General features: G+C 68.4%; 1 protein-coding gene across 3 annotated transcripts; it reads right to left on the bottom strand.

The window, feature by feature from the left end:
* Positions 1 to 5,452: 5,452 nt before the first annotated feature.
* On the bottom strand, positions 5,453 to 20,778 carry RXRB (retinoid X receptor beta). Of its 3 annotated transcripts, none has more exons than XM_044982973.1 (10): positions 20,605 to 20,778; positions 18,085 to 18,287; positions 17,448 to 17,601; positions 16,520 to 16,699; positions 15,756 to 15,919; positions 15,335 to 15,464; positions 13,670 to 13,802; positions 13,336 to 13,427; positions 8,824 to 8,929; positions 5,453 to 6,948 (listed from the first exon to the last, which is right to left on the bottom strand). In XM_044982973.1, exons 1-10 carry the CDS (start codon positions 20,621 to 20,623, stop codon positions 6,801 to 6,803), a joined length of 1,329 nt encoding a protein of 442 aa, XP_044838908.1. In that variant the 5' UTR covers positions 20,624 to 20,778; the 3' UTR covers positions 5,453 to 6,800. The 3 variants fall into 3 exon arrangements, with proteins under 3 accessions (XP_044838908.1, XP_044838907.1, XP_044838909.1); XM_044982972.1 differs by having other exon boundaries at positions 18,070 to 18,287; positions 20,605 to 20,774; XM_044982974.1 differs by lacking the exon at positions 20,605 to 20,778 and adding an exon at positions 18,797 to 18,943 and having other exon boundaries at positions 18,070 to 18,287.
* Positions 20,779 to 21,196: the final 418 nt, after the last annotated feature.

The raw sequence follows: 21,196 nt of genomic DNA, 5'->3' as shown, positions 1-21,196 counted from the left end.
AGGGGCCTGTCCCCTCTAGGGGGCGCCGGCTCCCACCCAGCCCCAGGGCAGGGACTGGCCAGTTTGGGGGTGGGAGCCAGGAGGCCTCCATCTCCCCAGCACAGCCCATCGGTCAGGGTTGGATGCTGCCCCCTGGTAGGGCAGAGGGGCCTGATTCCTCCCCCGCCCCCCGAGCTTATCAGCCAGGGCAGCCCCTGCACCTTCCCCTCACTCCCCCGTCAGCAGCTTCCCCGAAATAGGCACCCGGGGGGTCCCTGCCCAGGGCCCCTGCAGTGTGGGGTGTGTGGGGACGGTGTGGAGGTGGGGGGGTGCATGGATGTGGGGGTCCCTGCCCAGGGCCCCTGCAGTGTGGGGTGTGTGGGGAGGGTGTGGAGGTGGGGGGGTGCATGGATGTGGGGGTCCCTGCCCAGGGCCCCTGCAGTGTGGGGTGTGTGGGGAGGGTGTGGAGGTGGGGGGGTGCATGGATGTGGGGGTCCCTGCCCAGCGCTCCTGCAGCACGCGAGGGGGGGGTGCACAAGCACAGATAATTGTGCATGAGTGACCCTGTGTGTGCAGGTGCCCACAAATCCGTGTGCTGCACTGGGAGCTGTGCTGGTGAGCCCCTGTGTGCGGCTAGAGGTGTGAGTGTGTCTGTTCACAGCCTGGGTGACAGCATGTGTGCGCGCACACATACGTGTGTGTTAGCATGCCCGAGGGTGTATGTCAGTGTGCACACGTGTGTCAGTGTGCGTGTGGGCGCTGGCAGCAAGGGGGGAAGGACACGCTTGTGGACGAGGCCCTGGCCTGGCTGATGTGATCCCTGGCTCCCCGGGGCCCCACGGCAAGTCACTGGGGCTCTCTGGGCCTCAGCCCCCTCCCTCCTGGGCCCCACGCTTGGTCTGTGAGACGGGGTGAGGGGGGGGAAGACACAATATGTGGGCAGGAGGCAGGAGGGTCCCATCCCGTTCCCCCTCCGCAGGGCCACGTGCTCCCCTGGAAATGGCCTCATGAGCAGAGCGGCCGTGTGTGTGTGTAACCATGCACGAGTGTGCATGTTGCAGGCCTGTGTATGTGTGAGGCTGGGCACACGCATGTGACTGTGGGTGTGCGTGGATACCCCTGCCACCTGCAACACCCTCTTCATCACTGCCCAGCCCGAGTCACCATCCAGCCCCCACTCGACGCCATCGCCACTCAGTACCGTCGTACACCAGCCCCCCCCCCCAGCTGGCTCCAAGCTGCCCCCAGGCAGGAGGGGCAGCTCCCCCCAGACAGCCACAGAACTCCCCCCCCAAACCCACCTCCCCACTCACCAGTACTGGGACACTTGCCCCAGCCCAGGCCATGGGGACGGACACCACGATCGCCTGGTTCCGCTCACGCCCTCTGCAGCTCCTGGCACCGGCCGGACACTGACCCCCGGGGCTGACCCAGCCCGGCCGCTCTCAGGCTGTGGGTGCACCAGGCTCAGCTTGGCTGCCCCAGCAGTGCGGCAGCGGGGCCTTGTGGTCCCCGTCTGTCTGTCTCCGTGGGGGCCTTGGCCTGGCCTTACGCTGTAACCGCTGGGCCGGGGCTTCGCTCTGGGTTTGTGCTGCGCCTGGCGCAACGGGGCTGAGGTCCCCGCGCTACCATAATACAGCTAGCAAATACCGACAGCCAGCGGGGGGAGAACAGCCCCGCCTGCGGCTCCCCACCCGCGCACCGGAGACACCCCAGCGCCCTGGAATCCATCGGCCCTGAGTCTAGAGCCCCCAGGACAAGCCCCCGCTGCCAGGAGCCAGGCAGCAGACGGGCCCCAGCCCAGTGCTCCTGCCACTCCCTGCGCGTGGGGGAAGGAGACACAGGGGGAAGACACCTGCGGGGAGACCCATGGGGGGAAGGAGACGCGACGGGAAGACACCTGCGGGGAGACCCATGGGGGGAAGGCACGGGGCAGGGGGGGGGAAACAGGAAAGCCGCCGTGCCCAGGAGACTCCAGCCCAGCCCAGCCCGAGGTATATTTGGATCCAGAGCTCCAGCCCCAGGCTGTAATCAAGGCTCTGTAATTAGCCAGAATTTCCCCTAGGAACCAGGGGCCCGGCCTTGAGGGTGGGAGGCTGGAACAGATGGAGCCAGAGCCTGAAAATAGAAGGGGAAGGTTGGGGGAAGGCTGGGATGAGGGGACCCCAGAGGGAGGGGCAGGCTGAGGGGCAGGGGAAGTTGGGGGGATGGAAGGGGGAGCAAGCTGGCTGGGAGGAGGAGACGGGGGAAAGGACGGGGCTGGCAGGGGAGGGGGCCGGTTGGGAGGGGCAGGGGCAGGTAGGGAGCCAGTGGGGGGGCAGGGGAGCCCCGTCTGTGGCCCAGGGCCAGGCCTCTGACTAAGGCCAGCCCCACCCCAGCACCCACAATGACAGGTTCCCCAGTAATTGCAGCCTGGCTCGGCCTGCCCCAGGGAGGCTCCCAGAGCCACCCACATCCGCCCAGGGCTTCCCATAGCCTCGGCTGGGGGGCGGGCGCATGGCCCAGCGGGGACAGCGCTTGCTTGGCAGTGGGACCCAGGGGGGTGGGTGCACGGAGAGCAGGCACACGGGGAGGTGGGAGACTGAACCCCGCGGCCGGGGGATCCCAGTGTCCCGGGTCCCACTGGCTGGGCGCAGGGGCTGGCTGGTTCCTGGGCTGCCAGGGTCAAAGCTGGGAAGGGGGGTGGGGGGTTGTGGTTAGTGGCTGGGCCCCGGCCCAGCAGCCAGACAGCCGGGCCGTTCATGCCCTGCACAGAGCTGCCTCTGTCCGCCCTGCGGATAAACACGGCACCGAGCCGCTGCCCAGGTTCAAAGGGGCCCCGGCACGGCCCCCGCCCGGCCAGCTCCCAGCCATGGGGCCGGGCTCTGCACTGGGATGGGGGGTGCCCACGGTAGCCTGGCTGGGAATAGGCCCCCCACTGTCCGTGAGGCAGGGAACATCCTGCAGGGGGCGGGACCTGCGTGGGAATCGCACGGCCGGCCTGTGTGCACCTGTGTGCATTGCACTAGTGTGTGCGAGGGAGTCGTGTGTGTCTCGCAAGGCATGTGTGCTTGGCATATGTCAGTGCATGTGCCACATGTGCGTGTGTGTGCACGTGCGCCTGCCCAGAGGTGGGCGGATTCGTGCTGGCCAGTGTTTCAGAGGCCAGCTTGTCTGTGCACAAGTGTGTGCTTTGCACCAACGCCTGTTCCTCCAAGGGCACGCTGGGTTGTGCACATCTGTACCCACCTCTAGGGCTCCCACCAGGGTGGAGATGGGGGGGGGGGTGTCTGCAGCACTGGATCTCCCATAACAGATGGGATCCCTGAAGGGGGGGCAGCTACCTCTGCTGGAGCTGTGTCTTTGGTCCCCCCCTCCCCGCTCCAGCTGCCTCCTGCCCCCCAGGGGGACAAACACCAGTAACCCACAGACACCCCCTGTCTAACACTCACTCACACAGACGCTGCCCCCCCTCCCCAGCTATTTTGGGAGATGGGAGTTTGCTCTGGGCTGGAACCAGAAATAGACACTGTGGCCAGAGGGGAGGCACCGTTCCCTGCACCACCCCCCATCGCTCCCCCCCCCCACCTACCTTGATCCAGCCCCACGCCCGGGGACTGGCTGTCTAGGGGGACCAGGAGGGGAGGGAATGGGGCCTTTCCTCCCTAGGGGGCACCTGGGACCCAGTGTCACCCACTCCTGTAGGAGTCCCCCACCCCCCAGTATCCCAGACCCGCCCCTAGCACAAGGGATCAACCCCACCTAATATCCCAGCCCCCTAACCTCCCCTGCCCCTCCCCCACAGGCAATATCCCAGCCCATCCCCCCCCACAAACCGGGGGGGGAGAGTTTAGAGGCCCTAGTCCTGCCTCCTCCCCCCAGCAGCTAACAGGACTGGGGGACGGAGGAGGTTGGGGGGCCCAATCCCCTCCCCAGAGAACAGCTGGGGAGGAACAGACAGGAAGGGCCCAATCCTGCCCCAGCTGCTTTCAGGGCTGGGGGACCAGACCGAGGGGCCCGATCCTGCCCACTGGAGCCAGGTCTGTGCGGGGTCCCCGGCCCGGCAGGTGAGCTCAGCTCCGGGCACAGGGCAGCTTTGAGCGGGGCCCAGGCCGGCTGAACAAAGCCCCCCTTGTCTGCCCCCCCACACACAGCTCAAACAAGCCCCATTGATGAGACACAGCGGGGTCATCTCGGGCCACGGGAAGGGGTGTTTCCTGGCGGGGGCAGGGACCCCACGGGAAACGGCCGGCTGCGACTGGGCTCTTGCTGCAGCAGGACACACACACCCCATGCAAGGGCAGGAGGAGGGGGGTAGCTGGGGAGGGGGGGCTGTGTGCACGAGTGGGGAGCAGGGTGGGTGGAAAGGACTTGGCTGTGCGGGGAGGGGTCACATGTCCCTACTGCAAAGGGGAGGTGTCGGGGGGAAACAGCTGTGCAGGGATGGGAGTGAGGTGTCCCTGCAGCGGGGGGGGGGGAGCTGTGCAGGGATGGGAGTGAGGTGTCCCTGCAGCAGGTGGGGGAGCTGTGCAGGGATTGGGGGTGAGGTGTCCCTGCGGCGGGGGGGGGGAGCTGTGCAGGGATGGGGGGGTCAGGTGTCCCTGCAGCAGAGGGGGGGGAGCTGTGCAGGGATTGGGGGTGAGGTGTGCCTGCGGCGGGGGGGGGGGAGCTGTGCAGGGATGGGGGGGGTCAGGTGTCCCTGCAGCAGAGGGGGGGGAGCTGTGCAGGGATGGGGGTGAGGTGTCCCTGTGGCAGGGGGGTGGCCATAGGGGGTGCTGATCGCTCGTGGATAGAGGTGGAGGCCACGGCTCAGGGAGGGTCCCTGCAGTCCAGGCAGACTGGGGAAACAAGTGGGGCTGGGGGGTGGGGGCAGGAGACCAGATAGAACCTTCCCTGCCCCCCACATCCCGCCTGGATTGTCACCCTGGAGAAGGACCGACACCCCCCCCGACAGTGTGAATCAGCCCAGAACTGTTCCCCCCATCCCAGCCGGGGGTCACAGCTCAGCCCCAGGCAGTGGGACCATCACTCAGGGACCCCCCCCCCACAGCCCTCCTGGGTTTGAACCATCCTCCCTCTGTTCTCCTTCCCCCGCCCCCGGGTCCAGTTGTGGACCACTCCCCCTCCCCCCATCCTGCTCTCTTCCAGCCCCCCACCTTGGTCAAAGTTTGGACCATCGCCCCCCCGCCCCCAGGGTTCCAGTCCCCCCACCAGGTCCCTGTCCCCTCGATGTCAGAGAAACATCCCTTCCCAGGATCCCAGAGGAACACTCCCTGCCCCCCCGCGGTCCCAATCCCCCCCACTCCCAGAGGAACACCCCCAGCCCCCCCACAGTCCCATCCACCCCCTCAGTCCCAGAGGAACACCCCCTGCCCCCCCCCACGGTCCCAGCCCCCACAGTCCCAGAGGAACACCCCCTGCCCCCCCATGTCCCAGCTGGGGCAGAACACCCCCAGGGCACCGGCCCGTCACCACCAGCGGGAGGCGCTGTCCGTGGTTGAGAAGCAGCAGCTTTAATCACTGTAACTCCAAAGCAATGGGGGGGGGGTGTTAATAATAATAAAAGCGAAAATAACGGGGGAGGGGCGGGCGAGGAGAAGGGCCGAGCGCAAGGGGGGCGCTGCTAAGGCAGGGCCCCCACCGACACACCCCTCCCCCCACAGCAACTCAAACAAACTGTCCAAGCAGGAGTGCCCCCCAGACCCTGCAAATGGGGGGGTGACATTCCTGCCACCCCCAATTCACCAGGGGTCTGAGCGCCGGCTCACAGCCACAGACCCCCCCCCCCCCGAGGCTGTAGGACCTACAATAACCCCCCACCCCCACGGGAGAGCTCATGGTCAGTGTGGCTGGGGGAGGCTGCAGTCTGGACTCCGGAGGGGGAGGGGGGGGGGTCTGGTATCTGCTGCATAGTTTGAGGTGGGGGAGGGGCGCAGGGTGTCGATTCAAAGTGCTAACCGGGTGCCTGAGAAATGGGGGTTGGGGGGGCAAGCGGGGCACAATCCCCCAAGCCCCCCACCAGGAACTGCCCCTCCCCTGGCAGAATGGCAAGGAGGCGGGGGGGGCGGGTTTGAGAACTAATGACAGACATGAGCTGGCCCCCACCCAAGAATGACCCCCCCAGGGCAGGTAACAGCCCCCACGGGCGCGGGGGGCGGGGTCAGCAATGACACAGACCCCTCCCCCCAACCACCAACAGCACAGGAGTCTCTCCACACACAGCCATTCCTCACAGGAGCACTCGAGGGGGATTTCGCCAGAAGACCCCCCCAGACAGGGGAAGGGGGCCATGCCAGGAACCCCTGAAGGGAGTGAGGCCAGGTCCCCCCACAAGGTGAGGGGCTGTGCCAGGCTTCCCATGTCATGGGGGGTCCCACTGCCCTGCCGAGAGAAGGGGGAGACGGGGGATTATTTTACAGTGGGGAATTTGGGGGGGCTCCTCTCACCCCCCTACCTGAAATCTCTAGCTTTGCTGCCCCCCAGCACACCGATACTGGGGTGCCACAGCACTGAGGGAGCCTGGGAGGTCAGCCCAGGGCACCCCACTACGGACGAGGGGGTGCCAGCAACTGGGGGAACGAGGTACACCCCATGGTCCACCCCTGGGGAGCGGTCTGGGGCCACCCCAGCTCTAGGCAGGCACACAGGGTACACCCTAGGGGGCTCCCAAACCAGGGATGGGGAAAGGGGGTACGCCCAGGGGGCCCCAACACGCAACTGACAACGCTACCCCCAGGGCCTTCTCCTGGCAGCCCCCCAAAGAGTCCGCAGCCCCCCAGTCCAGCGGTGGGCGCCGGGGAGCCGCCGCAGTCTGCGCCGCTCTCGTGTGGCCGGCCAGGGGCTCAGGACAGCTGGTGGGGGGCCTCCAGCATCTCCATGAGGAAGGTGTCGATGGGGGTGTCCCCGATGAGCTTGAAGAAGAAGAGATGCTCCAAGCACTTCAGCCCGATGGAGCGCAGGGCCGGTAGGCGCAGCAGCAGCTTGGCGAATCTGGGGGGCAGGCGGGGGGTTAGATGGGGGGTGGGGAGATCCCTCAGCCAGTGCCCCAGAACCCACCACGCTCCCCGTACACACGGCTCCCTGGACACACACCCCCCAACATCCCCCACCACTGTCCCAGAACCCCCCACGCTCCCTGTACACACAGCACCCCACATCCTCCAACGTCCCCCGTACACACGGCATCCTGGACCCCCAACATACCCCATCACTGCCCCAGAACCCCCTACGCTCCCTATATACACTGTACCCTCTGCTGCCCCCATCACTGCCCCAAAACCCCCCGTGCTCCCCATACACACAGTATCCTAAACCCCCAACATACCCCATCACTGCCCCAGAACCCCCCACGCTCCCCTTACACACAGCACCCCACATCCCCTGTACACACGGCATCCTGCACCCCCAACATCCCCCAGAACCCCCCACGCTCCCCTTACACACAGCACCCCACATCCCCTGTACACACGGCATCCTGCACCCCCAACATCCCCCAGAACCCCCCACGCTCCCCGTACACACAGCACCCCACATCCCCCAATATCTCCTGTACACACAGCATCTGCACCCCCAACATCCCCCACCACTGCCCCAGAACCCCCCGTGCTCCCCGTACACACAGCACCCCACATCCCCCAACATCTCCTGTACACACAGCATCCTGCACACCCAACATACCCCATCACTGCCCCAGAACCCCCCACGCTCCCCTTACACACAGCACCCCGCATCCCCCAACATCCCCCGTACGCACGGCATCCTGCACCCCCAACATCCCCCACCACTGCCCCAAAACCCCCCGCGCTCCCCGTACACACAGCACCCCGCATCCCCCAACATCCCCCGTACACACAGCACCCTGCACCCCCAACATACCCCATCACTGCTCCAGAACCCCCCGCGCAGACAGCACCCCACATCCCCCAACATCCCCTGTACACACAGTACCCTGCATCTCCCACCACTGCCCCAAAACCCTCCGTGCTCCCCGTACACACGGCATCCTGCACCAACATACCCCATCACTGCCCCAGAACCCCCCGTGCTCCCCGTACACACTGCACCTCACATCCCCCAACATCCCCTGTACACACAGTCCCCTGCATCCCCCATCACTGCCCCAGAACCCCCCATACCCCCGTGGGATCCCCCCCCCCATGGCAGACAAGATCCGGGTCAGGCACAGGGAGCTGGCACCACCTAGTGGCCACCTGCAGCATCTACTGCTCCGGAAGCAGAACTGGCCTCCCCGACAGCAGCAGCGCCCCCCCCGCCCCTCCTGGGTGAGCGGCGGCTCCAGGCGCAGACACCCGGGCACTGACCCCTGCCCCCAACACCATCCCGGGCCTCTCCTCCCTCCTGCCCCACCCCCATACCCGCCCCGCTGCCCGGCGTACCACCTGCTGCCCCACTCCTGTACCTCCCCTGCTGCCTGGGGTATCCCCCCACTGCCCCACCCCCATACCCCCCCACACTGCCCAGCATGCCTCCCCACCACTGCCCACCGCCGTACCCGCCCCATTGCCCAGGGTACCCCCGCTACCCCACCCCCGTACCCGCCCCACCACTGCCCCACCCCCATACCCGCCCCACTGCCTGGGGTACCCGCCCCACCACTGCCCCATACCCACCCCACTGCTCTGTGTACCCCCTGCTACCCCACCCCCGTACCCGCCCCACCGCCTGGGGTACCCCCCCCACCACTGCTCTGTGTACCCCCAGCTACCCCACCCCCGTACCCGCCCCACTGCCTGGGGTACCCCCTGCTACCCCACCCCCGTACCCGCCCCACTGCCCTGTGTACCCCCTGCTACCCCACCCCCGTACCCGCCCCACTGCCTGGGGCCCCACTGCCCGCCCTCGTACCTGCCCTGCTGCTCGGGATACTTCTGCTTGCAGTAGGACTCCAGAGACGCGTAGACCTTCTCCCGCAGCAGCTCCACCTCCCCAGGGTTCGACAGCCCCTTGGCATCTGTGGGGGGCAGCGCACACAAGCCCTCCTGGGTCAGCGCACACACAGCCCTCCAGGGTCAAGAGACCCCAAGGTGAATACGGTGCTGGACAACTGGGGGGGGGGGATCGGCGCCACAGGGTCCTTTACCAGAATTGTAGAGGACAATGGGGGGGGGGGGGAAGTCCCAGGGCATTGTGGGGGGGGGGGGGTTCTGGGGAGGTCCCTTACCTTGGCTGAGGGAGGCAGACAGGGCCGGGGGGTTGGGGGAGGTCTCAGGGGGGTCCCTTAGCCGGGTTGAAGAGGATGACAGGGGGGCAGGGGTAGGCAGCGCTGAGAGGTTGGGGGGGTTCTGGGGTGGTCCCTTACCCCAGCTGACGAGGATGACAAGGGGCAGGCAGCACTGGGGGGTTAGGGGAGGTTTCAGGGGGGTCCCATACCTGGCTGAAGAGGATGATGGGGAGCAGGCAGCACCAGGGGATTGGGGGAGGTCCCAGGAGGGTCCCTTATCCGGGATGAAGAGGATGAGGGGGGGCAGGCAGCACCAGGGGGTCTCAGGGGGGTCCCTTACCAGGGCTGAAGAGAATGGGGGGGCAGACAGTGCCAAGAGTCTCAGGGGGGCCCCTTACCCGGGCTGAAGAGAATGCGGGGGCAGACAGCACCAAGAGTCTCAGGGGGGTCCCTTACCCGGGCTGAAGAGGATGAGGGGGGCAGGCAGCACCAGGGGGTCTCAGGGGGGGTCCCTTACCCGGGTTGATGAGGATGAGGGGGAGCAGGCAGCACCAGGGGGGTCCCTTACCCGGGTTGAAGAGGATGAGGGGGGGCAGGCAGCACCAGGGGGTCTCAGAGGGGGGTCCCTTACCCGGGTTGAAGAGGATGGGGGGGGGCAGGCAGCGCCAGGGGGTCTCAGGGGGGTCCCTTACCCGGGTTGAAGAGGATGGGGGGGGCAGGCAGTGCCAGGGGGTCTCAGGGGGGTCCCTTACCTGGGATGAAGAGGATGAGGGGGGCAGGCAGCACCAGGGGGTCTCAGGGGGGTCCCTTACCCGGGCTGAAGAGAATGGGGGGGGGAGGCAGCACCAGGGGGTCTCAGGAGGGTCCCTTACCCGGGTTGAAGAGGATGAGGGGGGCAGGCAGCACCAGGGGGGTCTCAGAGGGGGGTCCCTTACCCGAGTTGAAGAGGATGAGGGGGGCAGGCAGTGCCAGGGGGGTCTCAGGGGGGTCCCTTACCCGGGTTGAAGAGGATGAGGGGGGCAGGCAGTGCCAGGGGGGTCCCTTACCCGGGTTGAAGAGGATGGGGGGGCAGGCAGCGCCAGGGGGGTCCCTTACCCAGGTTGAAGAGGATGGGGGGGGCAGGCAGCACCAGGGGTCTCAGGGGGGTCCCTTACCCGGGTTGAAGAGGATGAGGGGGGCAGGCAGCGCCAGGGGGGACACGGGGGGGGTCCCTTACCCGGTTGAAGAGGATGAGGGGGGGCAGGCAGCACCAGGGGGGACACAGAGGGTGGACCCATACCTGGGTTGAAGAGGATGAGGGGGGCAGGCCGAGCCAGGGGGGTCTCAGAGGGGGGGTCCCTTACCCGGGTTGAAGAGAATGGGGGGGGCAGGCAGTGCCAGGGGGTCTCAGGGGGGTCCCTTACCCGGGTTGAAGAGGATGGGGGGGGAGGCAGCGCCAGGGGGTCCCTTACCCGGGTTGAAGAGGAGGGGGGGTCAGGCAGCACCAGGGGGTCTCAGGGGGGTCCCTTACCCGGGTTGAAGAGGATGAGGGGGGGCAGGCAGCACCAGGGGGTCTCAGGGGGGTCCCTTACCCGGGTTGAAGAGGAGGGGGGGGGCAGGCAGCACCAGGGGGTCTCAGGGGGGTCCCTTACCCGGGTTGAAGAGGATGGGGGGGAGGCAGCACCAGGGGGTCTCAGGGGGGTCCCTTACCCGGGTTGAAGAGGATATGGGGGGCAGGCAGCGCCAGGGGGGTCTCGGGGGGGTCCCTTACCCGGGTTGAAGAGGATGAGGGGGGCAGGCAGTGCCAGGGGGGTCTCAGGGGGGTCCCTTACCCGGGATGAAGAGGATGAGGGGGGCAGGCAGCGCCAGGGGGGTCTCGGGGGGGGTCCCTAACCCGGGTTGAAGAGGATGAGGGGGGGCAGGCAGCACCAGGGGGGTCTCAGAGGGGGGTCCCTTACCTGGGTTGAAGAGGATGAGGGGGGCAGGCAGTGCCAGGGGGGTCTCAGAGGGGGGGTCCCTTACCCGGGTTGAAGAGAATGGGGGGGGCAGGCAGTGCCAGGGGGTCTCAGGGGGGTCCCTTACCCAGGTTGAAGAGGATGGGGGGGCAGGCAGCGCCAGGGGGGTCCCTTACCCGGGTTGAAGAGGAGGGGGGGGTCAGGCAGCACCAGGGGGTCTCAGGGGGGTCCCTTACCCGGGTTGAAGAGGATGAGGGGGGGCAGGCAGCACCAGGGGGTCTCAGGGGGGTCCCTTACCCGGGTTGAAGAGGATGGGGGGGGCAGGCAGCACCAGGGGGTCTCAGGGGGGTCCCTTACCCGGGTTGAAGAGGATGGGGGGGGCAGGCAGTGCCAGGGGGTCTCAGGGGGGTCCCTTACCTGGGATGAAGAGGATGAGGGGGGGCAGGCAGCACCAGGGGGTCTCAGGAGGGTCCCTTACCCGGGCGGAAGAGAATGGGGGGGGGAGGCAGCACCAGGGGGTCTCAGGAGGTCCCTTACCCGGGTTGAAGAGGATGAGGGGGGCAGGCAGCACCAGGGGGGTCTCAGAGGGGGGTCCCTTACCCGAGTTGAAGAGGATGAGGGGGGCAGGCAGTGCCAGGGGGGTCTCAGGGGGGTCCCTTACCCGGGTTGAAGAGGATGAGGGGGGCAGGCAGTGCCAGGGGGGTCCCTTACCCGGGTTGAAGAGGATGGGGGGGCAGGCAGCGCCAGGGGGGTCCCTTACCCAGGTTGAAGAGGATGGGGGGGGCAGGCAGCACCAGGGGGTCTCAGGGGGGTCCCTTACCCGGGTTGAAGAGGATGAGGGGGGCAGGCAGCGCCAGGGGGGTCTCGGGGGGGGTCCCTTACCCGGGTTGAAGAGGATGAGGGGGGGCAGGCAGCACCAGGGGGGTCTCAGAGGGGGGTCCCTTACCTGGGTTGAAGAGGATGAGGGGGGCAGGCAGTGCCAGGGGGGTCTCAGAGGGGGGGTCCCTTACCCGGGTTGAAGAGAATGGGGGGGCAGGCAGAGCCAGGGGGTCTCAGGGGGGTCCCTTACCCAGGTTGAAGAGGATGGGGGGGCAGGCAGCGCCAGGGGGGTCCCTTACCCGGGTTGAAGAGGATGAGGGGGTCAGGCAGCACCAGGGGGTCTCAGGGGGGTCCCTTACCCGGGTTGAAGAGGATGAGGGGGTCAGGCAGCACCAGGGGTCTCAGGGGGGTCCCTTACCCGGGTTGAAGAGGATGGGGGGGCAGGCAGCACCAGGGGGTCTCAGGGGGGTCCCTTACCCGGGTTGAAGAGGATGGGGGGGGAGGCAGCACCAGGGGGTCTCAGGGGGGTCCCTTACCCGGGTTGAAGAGGATATGGGGGGCAGGCAGCGCCAGGGGGGTCTCGGGGGGGTCCCTTACCCGGGTTGAAGAGGATGAGGGGGGCAGGCACGGCCAGGGGGGTCTCAGGGGGGTCCATTACCCGGATGAAGAGGATGAGGGGGACAGGCAGCACCAGGGGGGACTCCGGGGGGTCCCGTACCCGGGTTGAAGAGGATGAGGGGGGGCAGGCAGCACCAGGGGGGTCTCAGAGGGGGGTCCCTTACCCGGGTTGAAGAGGATGAGGGGGGCAGGCAGTGCCAGGGGGGTCTCAGAGGGGGGGTCCCTTACCCGGGTTGAAGAGAATGGGGGGGGCAGGCAGTGCCAGGGGGTCTCAGGGGGGTCCCTTACCCAGGTTGAAGAGGATGGGGGGGCAGGCAGCGCCAGGGGGGTCCCTTACCCGGGTTGAAGAGGAGGGGGGGGTCAGGCAGCACCAGGGGGTCTCAGGGGGGTCCCTTACCCGGGTTGAAGAGGATGAGGGGGGGCAGGCAGCACCAGGGGGTCTCAGAGGGGGGTCCCTTACCCGGGTTGAAGAGGATGGGAGGGGCAGGCAGCACCAGGGGGTCTCAGGGGGGTCCCTTACCCGGGTTGAAGAGGATGAGGGGGTCAGGCAGCACCCGGGGGTCTCAAGGGGGTACCATAACCCCGTTGAAGAGTATAAGGGGGGCAGGCCGCGCCAGGGGGGTCTCGGGGGGGTCCCTTACCCGGGTTGAAGAGGATGAGGGGGGCAGGCAGTGCCAGGGGGGTCTCAGGGGGGTCCCTTACCCGGGATGAAGAGGATGAGGGGGGCAGGCAGTGCCAGGGGGGTCTCAGAGGGGGGGTCCCTTACCCGGGTTGAAGAGAATGGGGGGGCAGGCAGTGCCAGGGGGTCTCAGGGGGGTCCCTTACCCGGGTTGAAGAGGATGATGGCCCGGAGGCAGCCGAGCTCCGTCTTGTCCATCCGCATGTCCCGCATCTTGGAGACCAGCTCAGTCAGCACCCTGGGGGGGAGGGGCACACATCAGTGGGCCCTGGGGCAGGGACGCCCCCCCCCCACACTGAGAGCTCAGCACGGGCTCCCCGACCCCCCCTGAACCCCAACACTGTGCTCTGGAGACCCCATCCCCACCTGTCAGCAAAGGCCCCCTCGGACCGCCCGCTGCTGTGCCCCATGGGAACCACAGCCTCCTTACCAGCCCTGTGCCCCCCAGCGAGCGCAGCCCCCTGGGCCCCTGGCCCCCACCTGTCGAAGATGGCCCCCACGCCGGCGCTGTGGGCGCTGTTGCGATGCACGTGCAGCCCCGTGGCCAGCAGGATCCCGTCCTTCACCGAGATGGAGCGGTGCGAGAAGGACGCGATGAGGAGCTCGTTCCAGCCTGGGGTGCAGGGAGAGCGGCTGAGAGCCAGGCCTGGGGACCCCAGATCCCCTGCACCCCCCCAGAACCTCTGGCCTCCCCACAGCTTGTGCCCAGAGCCCCCCCCATCCCCTGCCTCCCCACAGCTTGTACCCAGGACCCAGGGTACACAGCTTGTACCCATTGTGAGGGGCGAGGGGAATCCACCCCACCCGCCACGTTACTTAAGAGCAAAGCCAACCCAGTTCCACTGGCAGTCGCCCCACTGCAACAGGACCTGTCCCCAGGAGCCACAGACCAGAGGGGACAGTTTGGGGTCCCCTCCTTCTCTAGGGTCCAGCCTGCAACCATGCGCACCAAAGCCCCCTTGTCTCACTGCACTGCCCTCTGCCTGAGGGCAGCCCCAGGGAGGCACCCGCCTCCCTCCCTCACCCCCTACCGCCGCGGTCACTCAGCCGCCCCCACCCATCACTCACCCGCCTGCCTCCCTCACCCCCTACCGCCACGGTCACTCACCTGCCCCCACCCATCACTCCCCCGCCCACAGCAGGACATCCCGCCCCTGCACCCCGTGCCACTCACCCGCCCGCAGCAGGACATCCCGCCCCTGCACCCCGTGCCACTCACCCGCCCGCAGCAGGACATCCCGCCCCTGCACCCCGTGCCACTCACCCGCCCGCAGCAGGACACCCCCGACCCCCATTCACTCCCCTGCCCGCAGCAGGACGTTCCGCCCCTGCACCCCGTGCCACTCCCCCGCCCGCAGCGGGACGTCCCGCCCCTGCACCCCGTGCCACTCCCCCGCCCGCAGCGGGACGTCCCGCCCCTGCACCCTGTGTCACTCACCCGACCGCAGCAGGATGTCCCGCCCCTGCACCCATCACTCACCGTCCCGCAGCAGGACATCCCGCCCCTGCACCCCGTGCCACTCACCCGCCCGCAGCAGGACATCCCGCCCCTGCACCCCGGGCCACTCCCCCGCCCGCAGCGGGACGTCCCGCCCCTGCACCCCGTGCCACTCCCCCGCCCGCAGCGGGACGTCCCGCCCCTGCACCCCGTGCCACTCCCCCGCCCGCAGCGGGACGTCCCGCCCCTGCACCCGTGCCACTCCCCCGCCCGCAGCGGGACGTCCCGCCCCTGCACCCCGTGCCACGCCCCCGCCCGCAGCGGGAGGTCCCGCTGCACCCCGTGCCACTCCCCCGCCCGCAGCGCGACGTCCCGCCCCTGCACCCCGTGCCACTCCCCCGCCCGCAGCGGGACGTCCCGCCCCTGCACCCCGTGCCACTCCCCCGCCCGCAGCGGGACGTCCCGCCCCTGCACCCCGTGCCACTCCCCCGCCCGCAGCGGGACGTCCCGCCCCTGCACCCCGTGCCACTCCCCCGCCCGCAGCAGGACATCCCGCCCCTGCACCCCGTGCCACTCACCCGCCCGCAGCAGGACATCCCGCCCCTGCACCCCGTGTCACTCACCCGCCCGCAGCAGGATGTCCCGCCCCCACCCATCACTCCCCTGCCCGCAGGGGGACATCCCAACCTTGCACCCCATGTACTCACCCGCCCGCAGCAGGATGACCTGGTCATCCAGAGGCAGCTCTGAGAAGTGAGGGATGCGCTTGGCCCACTCCACCAGCGTGAAGAGCTGCTTGTCGGCCGCCTGGCAGATGTTGGTCACCGGGTCGTTTGGCTGGAGGGCAGGGTCAGAGACAGGGGCAGGGAGGGGTCAGACACAGCCTCCTCCCCCCGCACCGCAGCCTCCACTCTCCCTCCCTCCTGCTCTGCCCCCCCAAAGCCCCCTGCCCTCCCCCTCCCAGAACCCAGCCCCACCCCAAGGACCCTCCTTTCCCCAGAGCCCCCTGCCTCCCCCCCAGACCTGAAACCCCACCCCTCTGGAGCCCCGTGACCTCCCCGGACATGCCCCTTGCCAGGGCCTGGATCTGCCTTCCACCTCCCAGCTCTGTCCGCTCCCCACGCTCACCGAGCTGCCCCCGGTGCCAGAGCCATCGACGCTTTGGTCCGATTTCTGCTCCACGGCCAGCTCTGCCTCCAGGATCTTCTCCACCGGCATCTCCTCATTCACACCGCCTGCAAAATCCCCCTCGCCGTCCTTCTCCTTCCCCCGCTGCCGCTCCTCCTGCACCGCTGGGGGGGATGGGGACAGGTCAGACATGGCACAGACATCATCACCCCCCCACACTCCCTGCTGCCGCTCCTCCTGCACCGCTGGGGGGGACGGGGACGGGTCAGACATGGCAGAGACATCATCACCCCCCCCCACTCCCTGCTGCCGCTCCTCCTGCACCGCTGGGGGGGACGGGGATGGGTCAGACATGGCACAGAACCTGCCACAACAAAGACTTCCCTGCCCTCTGCTGCCGTCCCTCCTGCGAGGTAAGACACGGCATAGGAAACCACCACCACCACCACCACCCCCCGCTGCTGCTCCTCCTACACCTCCCAGAGGGGCACCGTCCACTCAGACATTTCTGGTAGCGGCAGTACCAGAACTGGCCCCGCCCCCTCTCTGGCCCCGCCCCATTCCACAGGCCCTGCCCCCAGGCGGGTGGCCAGGCATTTCTGGTAGTGCCAGTACCCCCTCTGGTCCCGCCCCATTCCACAGGCCCCGCCCCCAGGTGGGCAGTACCTTCCCTCTTCATGCCAGTGGCCAGGCATTTCTGGTAGCGGCAGTACCCGCTCTGGCCCCGCCCCATTCCACAGGCCCCGCCCCCAGGTGGGCAGTACCTTCCCTCTTCATGCCAGTGGCCAGGCATTTCTGGTAGCGGCAGTACTGGCAGCGGTTACGCTGGCGCTTGTCCACGATGCAGTCCTTGTTATCCCGGCACGTGTAGGTCAGGTCCTTGCGGATCGTGCGCTTGAAGAAACCCTTGCAGCCCTCGCAGCTGTACACGCCGTAGTGCTTCCCTAGGGGGAGGGGGAGAGTCAGGGAGAACCCTGGCGTCCGGGCCCCCAGCCCTCCGCAACCCACTCCCTTCCCAGAGCCAGGGACAGAACCCAGGAGTCCTGGCTCCCAGCCCTCCACAACCAGCTCCCCTCCCACAGCCAGGGACAGAACCCAGGAGTCCTGGCTCCTAGCCCTCCACAGCCAGCTCCCCTCCCACAGCCAGGGATAGAACCCAGGAGTCCTGGCTCCTAGCCCTCCACAGCCAGCTCCCCTCCCACAGCCAGCGATAGAACCCAGGAGTCCTGGCTCCCAGCCCTCCACAGCCAGGGACAGAACCCAGGAGTCCTGGCTCCCAGCCCTCCACAGCCAGGGACAGAACCCAGGAGTCCTGGCTCCCAGCCCTCCACAGCCAGGGACAGAACCCAGGAGTCCTGGCTCCCAGCCCTCCACAGCCAGGGACAGAACCCAGGAGTCCTGGCTCCCAGCCCTCCACAGCCAGGGACAGAACCCAGGAGTCCTGGCTCCCAGCCCTCCACAGCCAGGGACAGAACCCAGGAGTCCTGGCTCCCAGCCCTCCACAGCCAGGGACAGAACCCAGGAGTCCTGGCTCCCAGCCCTCCACAGCCAGCTCCCCTCCCACAGCCAGGGATAGAACCCAGGAGTCCAGGCTCCCAGCCCCCCCCCCACCCCCTTCCCCACTCTAGCCCACTAGTCCCCACTCCCCTATCACAGCTGAGGACAGAACCCAGGCGCCCTGGCCCCCGGTACCTGATGATCTGTCCCCACAGATGGCACAGAGGCGCTTCCCCGGCATCATGCCACCGTGGGGGTGGCACGGCAGACCCCGCACGCCCAGGGGGGGCTTGACGTCTTCCGAGCTGCTGACGGAGTGCATGCCCGACAGGTTCACAGTGGAGTTAATCTGGGTGCAGACAGATGTGAGCTGACCTGGCTACCCTGCCAGGGAGCCTGCCCCACTCCCCAATCCCTCCCCTCAGCTCCCATCCCCTCATGGGTATCAGCCCCCAGAGGAGCACGCCCCAGTCACTGCTAGGATTCAGCCTTTCCCTCCCTTTACCCCTGTGGCCCCCAGCCCAGCCCCACACACGCCCCTATCCCCATCATGTCTGTGACCCCTCATCTCATCTCTCCCAACTGGGGCACGTTCCCTATTTTATCCACTTCCCAACTCACTGGCTGCCCGTCCCCGCACACTGGATCCCAGCTCCTCTCCCTCCGAGGAGACCATCCCCCTAACTCCGAACCCTCTCCCCAGGGCTCGGCTCCATGGCGCTGCACCCCCTTGGGGAAGCCCCCAGTCCCCCTCACCCTCCCCACCCCCCACCAGCTCTCCTCTGCCCCCTGGGGGAGGAGCCACCCTCCCCCTTACCTGGGGGCTGCTTACGGGGCCATAGCCGCTGGAGGGCGTGGCTGGGAGCCCAGGGGACCCCAGGGACGAGCTGATGACGGGGAAGGGGGAGCCCAAACTGCTGACGGGCGAGTTGATGGAGGAGGTCATGGCCGAGCTGATCATGGAGGGGTGAAGTGGGGCCGAGAGCTCCGGTGGGGGTGATGAGCTCAGAGACGAACTGTCGGGGCTCCTGCAGTCTGGGGCGGAGAGAAGGGAATTAGCTCATCAGCACAGCGGCCCCCAGTGCCTAACGGGGAGACGGGGCAGAGACAGGACACAACCAGTACACACACACCCTGGCAATGTGGCGCCCGAGCGCCTGGCTGGGGAGATGTGCCCCCCCCCCAGGGAAACAGGGGACAGCTGAAACACCACCCCTGATGCAGCATAGCACCCCCCGGTGCCCGGCTGGGGAGACAGGGCACAACCAGGACATCCCCCTCCCCCGCCAGCAGTGTGGCACCCCGAGCACCTGGCTGGGGAGATGTGCCCCCCCTCCCCTCCAAGGAGATGGGGGACAACTGGGATGACACTTCCCCCGCAGCATGGCGCCCAGTTGGGGAGACAGGGCACCGAGGGCAGGGCCCCCAGTAACATGACACCCCCTGGGGTGACAAGGCACAGCCGGGACCCTCCCCTTGCAGCGTGTTGACCCCTGGGGAGATGGGGCACCGAGGGCAGGGCCTCCAGCAGCATGGCACCTCACCCTGGGGTTACTGCAGGTCAGCGTCTGCCCAGATGTCTGCACTTCCCCCCCACCCCCGCTATTGCACAAGAGTCCAGTGAGCACATGATCACCCTTCTCTGCCCATCACCCCGGCAACAGGCACCTTGGGGGAGGGAGGAGGATCAGGAGTGGCCCCCGGAAATGGGCCCTCTCCCAGCGAGGCACCCCCTTGCCCCAATCCCCAGCACTGGAAATGGTCCCCCAACCTCATAACCCCCTTATTTCCCCTTCCACCTGCAATCCCTGTGCAGATCTCAGCCTACTAGTGTGGGGGGTATGTGCTCTGGGGGACAGGTCTCCCCAAAATCCCAGAGAGGGACAGCCCACCCCAGCCAGGGGTCCCTGGAACACAAGACCCCCACAGTGGAGGAGAGACCCCCGAGAAGGGCTTGCCTGGGACCCACCCCACCCCCTACTTTGCAATCTCCCAACCCCACCATTATTCATGCTGCCCCCCCCAAAACCTGCCTGACCTCACTGGCTGCTCGCATGGAGCCTCCTCTCTGCCCCGAGCACCCAGCATCCTCCCCCCTGGGCACCCACCCCCTCCATCCCTAGCACCCCCCTCCTCTCCACCCCCTGAGCACCCAGCAACCCCTCCACCCTCCTCTCTGCCCCGAGCACCCAGCACCCTCCCCCCCGGGCACCCCCTGAGCCCCTAGCAACCTCCCCCCCGGGCACCCCACCACCACCCAGCACCCTCCCCCCCCAGGCACCCACTCCCTCCGCCCCTAGCAACCTCCCCCCCGGGCACCCCACCACCACCCAGCACCCTCCCCCCCGGGCACCCACCCACCCTCCTCTCCGCCCTGAGCACCCAGCACCCTCCCCCCCGGGCACCCACCCCCTGAGCCCCTAGCACCCCCTGAGCCCCTAGCAACCTCCCCCCCGGGCACCCCACCACCACCCCCTGAGCACCTAGCACCCGCCCCCCCGGGCACCCCCTCACCCTCCTCTCCACCCCGAGCACCCAGCATCCTCCCCCCTGGGCACCCACCCCCTCCATCCCTAGCACCCCCCTCCTCTCCACCCCCTGAGCACCCAGCAACCCCCCCCCTCTGCCCCGAGCACCCTCCCCCCCGGGCACCCTCCCACCCTCCTCTCCGCCCTGAGCACCCAGCACCCTCCCCCCCGGGCACCCCACCACCACCCAGCACCTCCTCTCCGCCCTGAGCACCCTCCCCCCGGGCACCCACCCCCTCCGCCCTGAGCACCCAGCACCCTCCCCCCCGGGCACCCAGCACCCTCCTCCCCGGGCACCCACCCCCTCCGCCCCGGGCACCCCCCCCACCCTCCTCTCTGCCCTAAGCACCCAGCACCCTCCCCCCGGGCACCCACCCCCTGAGCCCCTAGCAACCTCCCCCCCGGGCACCCCCCCCCCCCTCCTCTCCGCCCTAAGCACCCAGCACCCTCCCCCTGGGCACCCACCCCCTCCGCCCCTAGCAACCTCCCCCCCCGGGCACCCCCCCCACCCTCCTCTCCACCCCCTGAGCACCTAGCAACCTCCCCCCCAGGCACCCCACCACCACCACCACCCCCCCCTGAGCACCCAGCACCCTCCCCCCCGGACACCCCCCCACCCTCCTCTCCACCCCCTGAGCACCCCCTGAGCCCCCAGCAACCTCCCCCCCTCCTCTCCGCCCCCCCCCGGGCACCCAGCACCCCCCGGCTCTCGGCGGGCCGGGCCCCACGCTACGTCACGCCCCTGCCAGCACCCCCGGGTGCCCCCCCGCGCAGGGCGGGTCCGGGCGGGGCCCCGCAGGGTGTCTCCCCCCCCCCCGGCTCACCGCGGCCGCGGTCTCCCATCCCGGGGGTCCCCGCTCCGTGCCGGGGGGATCCGGGCCTCAGACCCCCCCGGGCTCCGGCCTGATCCAGGCTCCGCCACCGCCTCCTGCGGGAGCCGAGCGGACCCACAGTGCACCGCGGCCGGGCCCAGCCGACCCAGCATGCCCCGCGCGGGGGCCTCCCCGGCCCAGCATGCACCGCGGCCGGCCCCAGTATGCACCGCGCGGGGAGGGGGATTCCGGCCCATAATGCACCGCGCGACGGCTCCTTCAGACCATAATGCACCGTGGCCGAGCCTATAAAGGAGCCCACAATGCACCATTGACCATCCACGAGAACCCGCCCCCTCCGCCTTCCCGGCATGCAATGCTATAAACCATAGAGACGGGATTTATTCCAAACAGTCACTGTGACGGCTCTATCTCGGGGACCCGGCTTTCCTCCACGCCACTTACACTAGAGATGGGAGAACATCCCAAACTGTCCGCTTTGGTTGCTCCCAGACCGGCGGGGAGGTGAAAGCGCTCCGCCCCGCACAAAGATGGCGACCGCTAGTCAGGCTTCACCCCGCCCCGCACAAAGATGGCGCCCCCC

Source organism: Mauremys mutica, chromosome 12 (genome assembly GCF_020497125.1).
Source record: "Mauremys mutica isolate MM-2020 ecotype Southern chromosome 12, ASM2049712v1, whole genome shotgun sequence".
Lineage (NCBI taxonomy): Eukaryota > Metazoa > Chordata > Testudines > Geoemydidae > Mauremys > Mauremys mutica.
Note: the sequence above shows the minus strand (reverse complement) of the source record. Positions and strands in the feature narration are given on the sequence as shown.